We start from the raw sequence: 14,044 nt of genomic DNA on the forward strand, positions 1-14,044 counted from the left end.
CAGTGATAAATAGTGTAAGAACTGATTAGCAGTGATGAAATGTTTGAAGATATCAAATATTTCGATCAATCTTTTAAAAATATTAAATGATTCACACGATTTTAATTTAACGCTATAACATTTATCTTAGTGGTCAATGATTACATATGAACAATCATTTTACACTACGTTATTCTAATAAATTTGCCGGCTAAAAGTTTTATGACATTAATGTCAGAATTTAGTGAGGTTTGTTAATAATGGTCATTTTCGTTGGCAGAGTAAAAAATTTAACAGCATGAAGATTTCGAACGGTACAAATTGGATTACAAGACAATAACATAGATCCGAAATCCCTTCGATGCTACATATCGTAACTGATATTATTGCTAAACCACCATTCAAAATTTTAACGTACCTAAAGTGTGCTCCACAACTAAAGGTCACACAAGAACTATGAAAACAAAAGTTCATTGTCAAAGTGTTTTTTCTACTTATTAATGGGTTCTTCCTGTCAAACCCATTATTTCCGCTATTACACTCTTTTTCAAAAATTGCATAGAAACTTTTGTTTTGTTTTCTGGCAAATTCTATATATTTTTCTCTTTACTGATACTCATATACTTCCGATTGTTACCTTTATCTTCCCATCTATTTCTATAAAGAAATATGATGTTTTCTTGAGTTTTAGATGTAATGATACCCGCAATAACTTTACATATCAACTATTAAGCCAAATAAAACAGAGAAAGAGATGAAAACAAACCTGTAAAACTTCATATTGCATTATAATATAAATTGTTTTGAAGCTTTCAGCGATCGTTTCCAAATAAATTGGGTTAATTATAGAGTTGGTCATCAGAATATCAGATTAATTAATATTTTTAAAATACTTACAAATTGATCACCAAAATTGATTTAAGAAGATTGGGTTAAACATAAATGAAAGAACATAAACGAACATAATCGAACGAACATAAACGAACATAACCGAACGAACATAACCGAACGTTCACGAACGTAAATGAACGAACGAGACCTATGCTCATGTTCGTTCATTTAATTAAACGAACACAAAATCTTGTTCATGTTCGTTTATTTAATAAATAAACGCACATAAACGAACTTCCCGCCGCACGGTTCATGAACGGTTCGCTGAACGTTCAGTTCATTTACAGGCCTAGAAGGCAGCAACCCTGGAGGAAAAAGAGATGCAAGAAATGGATATAATTAGGAACTCATATAAGATTCGTAGCAACCACAGTCATTGGACAGATTCCCGAACAACATACCTTAGCGTTGCTGTTAGCTGGTTTCCGGTTCCGAGCAGTGCGGTATGGAGATTGCTGACCCGGCATGTCTGGTACCCTACCCCCGTTGTTCCTCTCTTCTCGCACCTTGTTGAAAATATGAGTATAACCATCGGCTGATGCCGGGTTATTCTCGTCCCAATCACCGAATTTCGGAACAGCAGCACCTTCATCGGGCTGGCGTATCAGATTGTTAGCAACAAGTTCTAAGACAATAACGAGGTTCAAATGAAGAGAAATCCATTTATTTTCAAGTTTATGCTATTTATGACAAAATGAAATGACTTGAAAAAGAGAATTTACACTGACATCGCCTCTAGTACTTGGCCTCATTCTGGACCTCGTGGTAGTGCCATGGCTACTATCGCATGAATTCTTTCCTTCCCATGCAGGTGATGCCATGTTACCTATCCCCGCAGCCCTTGCATGGTGGAGTGGTGATTTATCTATGCTGTTTTTGGATCCAACCCTTGGTCTCGTAGCTTGTTTTGGGCCTTCACAACCATTACGTGAAGGTGTAGTGTCCCCGGAAGCTTTGCGGTTGGCATTGTAGTGACGTGCGGGAGAGTCTACATATTGTTCGAGGTCACCTTCTTCCCTGCTCCTTCCACGCTCATGTCCCCTTCTAACAGGTCCATGTCCTACCGGTTCATCCAGTTCAGCTTTCGTTTTTGATGCCGGAGGAGCTCTAGTCAGAGCTGCATTATCATGATCCGAGTCGGAGTTCTGTTGGGAATCATTCGCCTTTACAATCTTTCCACCGGTTCGACCCTTACGGGCCTTGTCAAAATAAGCTGTGTAGGGAACATCCTCTTCACCTTCCCAATTGCCAAACTGGGGTACATGAGATCGTTGCTAAAACCAAAATCCAACAATCAAAATTAGAAAGAACATGAAATCCTTACACATATTATTGGATGCTTTAAGTTCTGTTTCCATTATCAAACTAAAAAAACCACAAAATTTTACATGGCAAATTGATGCATAGTTGGGAAAAGAACACAACAAATTCCCAGATCAGAACATTCAAAGCCAAATGATATATGCAAGTTCATCAACCACTTATGAGCCTATAAATAAAAGACCAGAATCTCAGTATCGCAAGTTCATATCTCTAAATCAATTACCTAAAAGAAAAGTGTTAGCAATACAGAATAATCTCAATAGATCATATAAAACTTAATTAAATAACAAACAAGGGGAAAAAAGGTACAGTCTTGCTTAGCTTAGGTTTAGCACAATCAAAAAAGCAAAATGAATTTACATACTTTTCAGTTTTAATTTTTTTTTTCTAAAATTTTCTTCAGAAACAAACAGAAAATCATGTATACTGAAACAAAAAAAAAAAAATTAAGATAATTACTTACTGCCATCAGCAAACTTGAGAAAGAACACCCAGAACCCCCGAAAGAACAACAAAAAATAGAAGCTTATTTTTATTTATCAAACATCTGCAGAACAAACCCAGATAAATAAATAAAAACACAACTTTTTTATAGGAACCCTTCAATTAAAATTCAAAGACAGAAAAAGAAATAGAGAGATAAAGAAAGCTTTTAGTGAGAAAACCAGAGGATTCAGAGAGTAAAAAAATTAAGAAAATCACTCAAATATTTTTTAAAAAATTATTTTTAAAAAAATATTTTAATTTTTTAAAAAATAATTTTATGAGTTGAAAAGTTTAATAGTATTAATTTATATAAGCATATTAAAGTATTTATTTATGTTTCTTGGTAATGTAGAATAAAAACTAAAATATATATTTTTTAAATTTTTTATCTTTATACCTAATGAATTTCATTTATACACTATTGTTAAATTACATTATATTAATATTTATTATTAAGATTTATATTGATTAAGATTAGTTATTTTTTATATGTTAATATATTTAAATATTTATTTTTTTAATTATGAGTTTAAAAAAATTTAAGTAACACAAATTAAAAATATTTTACTGACATATAAATGTATTATTTATTAAATATGATTAATTAGATTATTATGCGATCACAATTGTATGATTATATAACTTATAAAAATATTTATATTATCATTTTTTAAATTAATTTATATTATTATTTTAACTGTAACAACTAATTGTGTCATCATTTATATACATAAATTTTGTTCTATCATTTTTTTAATTATTCGTGAGAATAAATTTCTGTATAAATCTCACATCTTACATGTTCATGGCACCAAGTAATATTTTTTTTTATATTTTTATATTAGATTCAACTTAAATTATAGACCTAATTAATTATATTCAATAAATAATACATTTAAATGTCAATGAAATATTTTTAATTTGTGTTACATAAATTAAATTTTTTGAACTCATAATTAAAAAATAAATATTTAAATATATTAACATATAAAAATATATAATATTAATTAATAAACCTTAATAATAAATATTAATCTAATGAAATTTAACATTAATGTATAAGTGAATTCATTAGATATATAAATAATATAAAAAAAAGATAAAAAAATACTCATTTTAATACGATTAGACTTTTCAATTTATGGAATGAATATATATTAAATTATATTGTTAGTCTTTATATTTTTATTTTTTTAATTTTTTTAATATGATGTGACAAGATAATATTAATGTCATGTCAATATTTTTCCTGAAAATTACACTCCAAGGACACATCTTCGATCCTCATGTTAAAAATGTTAAATTAGTAAAATTTAAAAAAAAATAATGTTTGATAAGTAATATTATAATATTTTAATGATTTTTGGGTAAAAATGAGAGGAGGGGGAGGATTATCGACCGTTGACCCACGTCATTGTTAATGTTTGACCCTTGACTCTCTCTGTAAAAATCTCTGTTTCTTCCTTGTTTCACATGTCTCTCTCAAAGTCGCTGTTTATGTCTTGCTATCCAAGGTAAAAGTTCCTCTCCTTCCACGCCAATGCACTAGCGTGCTTCTCCAATTGAGTCCTATCATTGGGGAGTGGAAGAATAATTTTGGTAGTGGAAGTAGCAGTCTTAAAATAATAGGCTTTGTTTCGTTTCCATTTTCATCATTTAATTATTATTAATCATTGAAAATTAATAGTAAAATTTCTACATTATCCTAAATAATATCATATTATTGTTAAAAAATAAAAAAATATATATATCATATCAAAAGAGAATCAAAATATAATATCATGTATGATTTTAAAAAATAAAGTAGTTAAATGATAAAAATGGAATTAAGACAATAATTAAGTGAATAAATACTGAGTTTTCCCTTGAATTTAATACTGGTTTGGTGGCTGACTTGTCAACTTATCTTAAAAACTGACAGCTTTTGTCTTTTATTGGCAATTAAGTTAAATTTTATTATAATTCTGTTAAATTATTATATTAAATGACATATGTTGTGTTTAGGTAATTTTAAAATTTCATTTAAAATTAAAAAATTTGAAATTATATACTTTTAGAAAAAACTCATAATTTTCGAAAGTCTTAAAAAAACCTCAAATTTTGAAAATCTTAAATCTAATCCCTATATCAACACACCACAGCAAACCGCCGGCCACCCGCTGGCACTACCATCACCCATCCACCTTCGTAGCATGCGGTGGGCAGTATGCAAATTGTAAATTGCGCGCAGGTTTGGGATTAATATATATTTTTTAATTTTTTATCTCTATATCTAATGAATTTCACTTATATATTATTGTTAAATTACATTAAATTAATATTTATTATTAAGATTTATATTGATTAAGATTAGATATATTTTATATGTTAATATATTTAAAATATTTATTTTTTTAATTATGAGTTCAAAAATTTTAAATAACACAAATTAAAAATATTTTATTGACATATAAATGTATTATTTATTAAATATGATTAATTAGATTGTTATGTGATCACAATTGTATGATTATATAACTTATAAAAATATTTATATTATTATTTTTTAAACTAATCTATATTATCATTTTAACAGTAACAACTAATGGTGTCATCATTTATATACATAAATTTTGTTCTATGATTTTTTTAATTATTCGTGAGGACAATTTTCTTTATAAACCTCACATCTTACATGTTCATAGCACCAAACAATATTTTTTATATTTTTATATTAGATTCAACTTAAATTATAGATCTAATTAATTATATTATATAAATAATACATTTATATGTCAATGAAATATTTTTAATTTGTGTTACATAAATTTTTTGAACTCCTAATTAAAAAATAAGTATTTAAATATATTAACATATAAGAATATCTAATCTTAATCAATAAACCTTAATAATAAATATTAATATAATGAAATTTAACATTGGTGTATAAGTGAATTCATTAGATATAGAGATAATATAAAAACAAATTAAGGAATGCTCATTTTAGTTTTTATCATACATTGTCAATAAGCATAATTTAAACACTCTAATATGTTTATATAAATTAATATGATTACACTCTTCAACTTATGGAACTAAAATGTATTAAATTATATTGTTGGTCCCTATAATTTTATTTTTTTATTTTTTAAAATCTGATGTGATAAGATAATTTTGATATCATGTCAATATTTCACCTGGAAAATGCACTCTAAGGGACACGCCTTCGGTTCTCTAGTTAAAGGTATTAAATCGATAAAATTTAAGGAAATAATAACTGACAAGTAATATTACAATATTTTAATAATTTTTGGATAAAAATGCGGAGAGGAGGGGGGAGGATTATCGACCGTTGACCCACATCATTGGTAATGTTTGACGCTTCACTCTCTATGTAAAAATCTATGTTTCTTCCTTGTTTCAGATGTCTCTCTCAAAGTCGTTGTTTATGTCTTGGTGTCCAAGGTAAAAGTTCCTCTCCTTCCATGCCAATGCACTAGTGTCTTTCTTAGGGGTGTAAACGAGCCGAGTTGAGCTAGAGTATTATCGAGCTCGACTCGAACTCAAAAACTTTAAATGTAAACTCGACTCGACTCGAAAACTCGGGAACCTAAAATTTTAAAGCTCAACTCGAACTCAAAAGATAATATTCAAACTCGACTCAAACTCGAACTCAAACAAAAATTCAAAAACTCGCTTGAAGCTCAAAACTCAAACTCAATTCAAGCTTGATTTGTAGCTCGATTCAAGCTCGACGGGTTAATGTTGATTTGCTGAAAACCTATCCTATTTTATACACTCACTTTACCTCTTATTTCCCAAGAACCATCGATGTGGGATATCAACTCACAACTAACTTTTGCTTCAAGTCTCCGATCAGGCCCCTCTTCAGTCGCACCTCCCTCCGCTACATGGTTCCTGTGTCTCTAACTTTTTTTCTTATCTTCTTTCATTGCTTCTTTAATGTTTTATTTAATTTCCATCTCTTCTTTGTTTTCATTTGCTTCAGTCAACAGCTGCCGCAGAGAAAGAGAAAGCTCGTGCTAACGTAAGCCTCATTTTTTAAAAAATTATTGTTATTCAAACAAGGTTTGGATTTTGGAGTTTAGATTTTAAATCTTTTTGTTGTGATTGTGGTTGCCTTTATAGTGGGTACATCAGTTGAATGCTCCACTCGAGGAAATTGATCCTGAAATTGCTAACATAAGCGAACTCGAGAAAGCTTGGCAATGGAAGATATTTACTTTCTAGGCAGCATATAGCTTATCCTGTATCTGTTTCATTATTGTAGTCAATGTTCAGTCACTTTTTTTTATCTCCTGCTAACTTTCAAGTTTATACTGCATTGTTGAAACCTCATGAATGAATTATGGCACTAGATTTACCCCATGGTGGACATCTTTCACATGGTTATCAGGCGCTTATCATTTCCATTAACTAAGAGCTTTTCTGGTGAATTTGGTTACATTTTTGTCTTCTCTTGTTAATTCTAAGTGTATGTTTTCTGCATTTATTTTCTAAAGAACTAACGTATCAGGAGGCAACATTACTTTAAGGCTATTCAACTGGTGCTACTGTGTTTGAAATTCAAATTTTAAATTCTTCTTTGCATTATAAAGAAGATATCTTCTGTGTCCATATTCTTTGAGACAATGCCATATAGATTGGATGAGAGTACATGTTACATTGACTATCATCAGGTAGCTCCTCTTTCATTCTGTTTTATGTATCTACACTTGCGTAACTGTATATTGTACAAAACCAGGGATGCACCTTTTGATCAATGTTTTGTTTACTTTCCACAATCCTTTCAAGATTCACAGCTGGAACTTGTGTGGAATATTTGCTATGTGTTGCATCTTTTAAGCATAATTTGACACACAAAAGAGAAATATATATCTTTATAGTTAGATTTTCAATTGAGCGGTTTGAATTTTCAGATGTATGGAACTTGCTTGCATCTTAAATCAAATTTGATGCAGCTGTCAAATTAGCCTTAAAAATCAATACCGAGACGAAAGGTATACTTTTCTGTTTATTCAATAGCCTGAAGGGCAATATTTTTATATGTTGTAAAAATGGAATATATGCTCGCACATTTCCCTTGAATTACTATTAATCCAGGAACAAAGTTGAAGGATTTTGTAGCAATCTTGGAATCAGATATGAACTTTCAATCTGAAATGGCTAAGCTCTGAAAAAAAGTCGAGGAGTAGGCGAAGTAATTTCCGACAAAGGTTTTGAGAAGGAAAAAATGAAATACAAGGACTAAGGCAAGGTTTGCCAGTTCTAAAGAAGTATGTGAACTGTTGTTGTTCCTACACATTGTTGGTTTGATGTGTTGTAGAACTAATTATGAATTAGACTTTGTATTATTACAATTGTATATTATTGTTGTTTTAATGTGATAAACCCTTTAATTATATATTTTGGCACTATTATTATTATTACAATGTTATGTACTATTGTTGTTTTAATGTGGTGTACTATTAATTAAACCTACATAATATTTATAAACTTTTATAATATATTTTTAATCAATTATTAATATTATATCAAATAAACCTACATAATATTAATTATACGTTGAAATTCATTTCTAAAAATATGAATGAATAAGCATCATGAAGATTTTAAACATAAAATAGTGTATTTATAACACAATCAGCATAAATTATTAATATTATCTGAACATAAGTATGCGAATGATTTATTTAGGAGTCACATAACATCATTTTGCATAATTTGTATGTTACCTTCATGTGCATAACTTAACCCCTATCGTATAATTGAATTAAGGGATTAGGGTTTAGGGTTTAATGTTTATGGTTTAGGGGTTTAGTGTTTAGGATTAAGGATTAGGGATTGATATTTAGGGTTTAGGATTTATAGGTTAAGGATTATGGTTAAGGGTTTAGGGTTTTGGTTTTAAAGTTTTAGAGTTTAGAGTTCATTATAGATACATTAAATAATCGATGTGGTACTGATTTATGAGGTAAGTACAATATAATATCTTGATATTAAATGCTCAAACCCTTTATATTTATGATATTTGAACCCAAAACCTCAAAATATAACAATAATTTTAAAAAATAGTTATTAAAAATATTATCATTAGGAATATATTAAATATTTGTCATTAGATAAATAATTTTTTATTAATTTAAAATAAATATAAGAATATTTATTCAAAAATAATTTTTAACCATTTTCAATTTTTCTATTGTTTGGCTGTTTTTTCTTATTTTTTATTTTATTTTTCTACGTTGTCAAGTACTTGTGCAGTAAAAAGTTAAAAAAGAAAGGAAAAAATTCAACCAAACACGTGTAATTTAATATGTGTTTAATTAAATGAGCTTTTATTTTTCTTTTAGTAATATACAATGTAACAATTAGACTTGGGCTGGTTAATTAAAAAAATTAAAATTTGAGGGTAGTTGTATTATAGAATTTTTAATATATTTTTAAAATTTTATAATTATCAATAGTATATTTTAAATATATTTTTAATAATGTAATTTAAAAAAATCTAAAATTATAATATAACATTTTTTTCGAGCTGCTCACGAGCTTTTCGAGTCGAGTATCGAGTAGCTCGTTTCGGCTCGTTAAGAACTCGAGTTGAGCTCGAGTTGAGTCCATTCGATCCAAGTATTTATCGAGCCTTGATCGAGTTGATCTCAAATAACTCGCGATCTATTTCGTCTCATTTACAACCCTAGTCCTTCTCCAATTGAATCCTATCATTGGGAAGTGGAAGAATGATAATGGTCGTGGAAGTAGCAGTCTTAAAATAATAGGCTTTGTTTCGTTTCCATTTTCATCATTTAATTATTATTTATCATTGAAAATTAACAGTAAAATTACTATATCATTATAAAATAATATTATATTGTTAAAATAAAAAATATCATATCAAAAGAGAATCAAAATTTAATATAATATATGATTTTAAAAAATAAAATAATTTAATGATAAAAATGGAATTAAGACAATAGTTAAGTAAATAAATACTGAGTTTACCCTTGAATTTAATACTGGTTACTTCTATTGGCGGCTGACTTGTCAAATTGTCTTAAAAACCTGACAGCTTCTGTCTTTCTCCCAGCTTAATTTGAGAAGCAGTAAATATAAGGTTAAATAAAGATGTTATTGAAATTATTATTTTTAATATTTTTAGTAAAATATTATATAAAATATTATTATTTTTAATATTTTTAGTAAAATATTATTTAAAATATTATTATTTTTACTGAGAATATTATTATTGAGTGTTTTATTGGATTTATTAATATATTCGGTAAAATATTATTTAAAATATTATTTTTTTACCGAAAATGTTAAGATGGACACTTTACTAGAAATGTTAAAAAATATTAATGTTTTAGACAAAAAATATTTTATATAATTTTTTACCGAAAATATTAAAAAAAGTAATAACATTTTCGATAGCGTATTTCTTTAACCGTATAGTAAAATTATCGTACGACATAACTTCCACGCTTAATTATATTAGTTTCTTTGTATAAAACCCAAAAAAAAGTTATTTTAAAATCTTTTTTCTGTTTGTGGGCTTCTACATACATCTCTTCAATTATATTTTAAGCTATAAGCGTAATCATATCTGTAATTATTACTGATACAAAATCAAATAATTATTATTAAAAATTATTAATTTGTAGTGATTAGAATATATTATCTATATAAAAAAAATTAATTATTGATAATGTAAATATCTTATAGATGTAATTATACCAACCCATAACTTATAGAAAGAATAATATTTTTTTTAATTATTATGAAAAATCGAGATTATGCAAGGACAATGAGATAGCAACTCCAAACAGTTTGCTTAAAATTTTAAAGACTATAAATGAAATTGAGTGAGTCAATAATCAATCATTTTTCACGTATAATGACCATTCTCAGCAAGATACAAATTCATGGTCACAAAACATATAATGTTGATGTTATTAAGAATGTACTTCACTTCATGTCCCTAATAATCAACTTGTTTGTTCTATTGAGGAAGTTTATGTTATTGAGGAACTTCCCATCGATGATATGCAAAGTTGTTTGTTGATTTATGAGGAAAAAGTTTTCCAACAGAAGAAAGAAGAGTATTGAAAGTTTCTACAGATAATCGTTCTATAACAAGAGGAGATCATGAGGGATGAAGAAGTATATTACGATGGAGGAAATTTTAGATGTTTACTTAAATTTAATTGGCAATCAAGTTAAATTTAATTTCGTTAAATTCTGATGTTAAATGATATATATTGTGTTTAGGTAATTTTAAAAATTTATTTAAAATTAATAAACTTAAAATTATATACTTTAAAAAAAACTCATAATTTTCGAAATTCTTAAAAAACCCCTCAAATTTTGAAAATCCTAAATCTAATCCCTATATCAACACACCAGCAAACCGCCGGCCCTACCATCACCCATCCACCTAATTCCCCCATCCACTTTCGTAGCTTGCGGTTTGCAGTCTGCAAATTGTAAATTGCGCGCAGGTTTGGGATTGCAAATTGCAATCCGACTAAGAACATCGGAGAATCCAAGCAGCGGCAGCAGCAATAGCAACGGAGGTCCGGCGGCAACACCAACGAGACCCATACCATCTCTCACGCCGATGATCGTGGATGGGATATGAAGATTTAGAGTTAGTGTTAGAGATTTGGAGTTGATTTTAGAGATTCAAAGTTTTTTTTTAATAATTTTAGAAAAATTAAATTGTTTTTATAAATGTAATATTTTTTAAAGTTTTTTACTCTAAATAAAAAAATTTATAAAAGCAAAAAATATTATTTAACTATTGTTACGATCCGAATACCTAAAGTTATAACATTTGTAACATTAGACACCTAAATGAATTGAAAAAAAAAGTTTAAACATATATTTAAAAAAATGTATAATTTGAATACTTTTTCAATTTCTCCACTAAACTTTTTCATTAATCCCATGAACTATTTTTTTCTAGTTTCTCCAACATAACTCTTAATCACCTTTATTTCAACCCTCATTTCACAAACTTCATTCACCACTTTATCCAATTTCTCATCCAATTTTTCTTTATACTCCTTTTCATCAAACTTGAGGGTCTCAACCGCATCTTTAATTCTGATTTGTCTCTCCAAACAATTAAAAACAATTTCTTTAATCCGCACCAACTCAAACATAAAAAATTCAAGTTTCTCCATTACCTTTCATTCATACCACTCCCCTTAGCAAAATCTCTCTTCAAAATTTTCTTCCTCCACGGTAAGAACCTTTAAAATTAAATTACAATATTAAACGACGTTGTTCAATGCTTAATAACATAATATTACTTTTATTACATTTTCTTTCTTTTTGGGTCTTTCCACTTTCAACTTTGTCATAATTCGAATCACATCTTCCTTGCCCCATGCAAGAATGTGTGGCAACCAGTTTTTTTTGTAGTTGACACACTTGTAGAATTCGATCAGAAATCAAACAATACAACATGCATTAGTAACGAACTTAATCAATTTATCGCTACACTACACTGCAAAAGAAAAAGTATTATGACAAATTTCGGGCATGTATCATTAATATTGCAATGCAACCTTTTAGGTATGTGTGGCTTCCGGGCTTCTGAAAGCTATCTATTCCATCTATCAATTGTTAATGACAAATTTTGCCCAATTTAGTTGTCCATTCAACCCTTCCGCACAAAACAACTTCGTATTGTCATTGCTCAAGGATGTATCACACATTAGACAAAGAAATATTCCAACTATCAACAATATCACCCTCACCTTCAGTTAATCCCCATCATAATTACCATTTTTTATCTCTCCCTCAAGTTCAGCGTATGTAACCTTAGTCTTTATATTATATATCATGCTAAGTTTTTTTTCACTCATTCCTTTCAATCACTTCTTTGACACAAGTCCTTCATTTTTTAACCCTAAAACCGCTACGACTTCTTGAACCCCTAGAGCAAATGAATATCCATTAAACCTAATTACAGAGTTTTCTACATCAAAATTCTCTATCAACTCACGACACAACTCCCTAAGATTTGGTTGTGTTGTTATTTCAATCAATGGGTCAAATTTCTATTTCTCTAACAACATTTTCTTTTCTCTTTCTGTTGAATTATGTTTTATAATATTTTGATATAAAAAAATTAAGGTAAAATGTTTTTAGACTTGATTGAATTTGTTCAAAGTTTTCAAAAATAATTCAAAGTCCATAAAACTAGAATTTGAGCACAAAACAATTTTTTCAATGTTGTCGCGACCGTCTTTCACGTGGGCCTGGAATTGGGCTTCGACTTGAATAATTGGGTTAGAGTCGTCACTGATCATTTTAAAAACATTTAGGTGAATCGGACACCATCTTACCAGAAATGTGTCGGGTTCGGGAGTCGGTTACAGTCAAGGAAGGATTAGCACCCTTATACTGCCCTTTCGGTACCAATTAATTTGTCGGTTGTCTTTAATTGCGAAAATTAAAATATAAAAAAATTAATTCGAATTAATTACCTTTGATTGATTGAAAATATCCCTAAAAAGTCAAAAGTGTTAGATTGTAAAAATGAAAAAATAATAATGAAAAATATTAATATAATAATAGTAATGAAAAAAGATAAATAAAAATAAATAAAATTATGTAGAAATAAAATAAATAAAAAACAATGAAATAAAATAAAAGAATAAAAAGGGTTAAATATTGAGATAAAAAAATAAAAATGTTAAGAAAATAAATAAAATACTAAAAATAAATAAATAAACAAAAGGATCAAAATGTAAAAATTAAAATAACAGTGGCTAAATCAAAAAAGAAAAAAGGGAAATAGTGACTAAATTAAAACATGTAGACATTCCTAGGCTATTTTCGAATAAAACATAAATTAAGGACTAAAATGTAAACATATTAAATTCAAACTCTAAATTAAAATCTTGAAAATTAAATTTAGTGACTAAAATATAAATATTACAAAACTTAAGGAATATGTACGGGGTTTACCCACTCCCGAAGTTACACAGAGGTCCCTCCCCAAAACGAGATATAAATAGGCCTAAAAGAGCTCCAAATGAGCCTTCAACCTCATTTCTTCACTTTCCCATCTCTCTTTGAAATGAGAGTTCTCTCGCCTCTCTTTATTTCCTCAATGGTCAGCCACCGTCCGATGGCTTCCCCGCCGTGTCGGCCACCGCTCCGGCTGTCGGCGATGCCCCAAACACAAATCCAAGGCTCGATTCCCACAAAGAAGCCTCACTCGGCGTTGGTCTAAAGGTAAAACTCTCATTTTACCTTTTTCGGCTGAAAACCTTTTGCTTCCTCGGTGTTCTTGTTTTTATGGTTTGCTTGGCTTTTGGGTTTTCTTTTGTGTATTGTTGTGGTGTTGTGT

At 28.7% G+C, this 14,044-nt stretch overlaps 1 protein-coding gene across 2 annotated transcripts; it reads right to left on the reverse strand.

Annotated features, from left to right (window-relative positions):
- Positions 1 to 1,214: 1,214 nt before the first annotated feature.
- Positions 1,215 to 2,770, reverse strand: LOC120171110 (RPM1-interacting protein 4-like). 2 transcript variants are annotated; one of them, XM_039178901.1, is made up of 3 exons: positions 2,657 to 2,770; positions 1,599 to 2,144; positions 1,215 to 1,466 (listed from the first exon to the last, which is right to left on the reverse strand). In XM_039178901.1, the coding sequence occupies exons 1-3, from the start codon at positions 2,660 to 2,662 to the stop codon at positions 1,218 to 1,220; spliced, it is 801 nt and encodes a 266-aa protein (XP_039034832.1). In that variant the 5' UTR covers positions 2,663 to 2,770; the 3' UTR covers positions 1,215 to 1,217. The 2 variants fall into 2 exon arrangements, with proteins under 2 accessions (XP_039034832.1, XP_039034830.1); XM_039178899.1 differs by having other exon boundaries at positions 1,593 to 2,144; positions 2,657 to 2,765.
- Positions 2,771 to 14,044: the final 11,274 nt, after the last annotated feature.

Source organism: Hibiscus syriacus, unplaced genomic scaffold (genome assembly GCF_006381635.1).
Source record: "Hibiscus syriacus cultivar Baekdansim isolate YM2019G1 unplaced genomic scaffold, ASM638163v2 tig00111812_pilon, whole genome shotgun sequence".
In the NCBI taxonomy this organism is placed as follows: Eukaryota; Viridiplantae; Streptophyta; class Magnoliopsida; order Malvales; family Malvaceae; genus Hibiscus; species Hibiscus syriacus.

Excerpts from the sequence above, each read along its gene's own strand:
- LOC120171110 (XM_039178899.1), bottom strand. Across the intron at positions 1,467-1,592 it reads GTACTAGAGGCGATGTCAGT|CCCGATGAAGGTGCTGCTGT; the intron begins GTAAATTCTCTT and ends CTGATACGCCAG.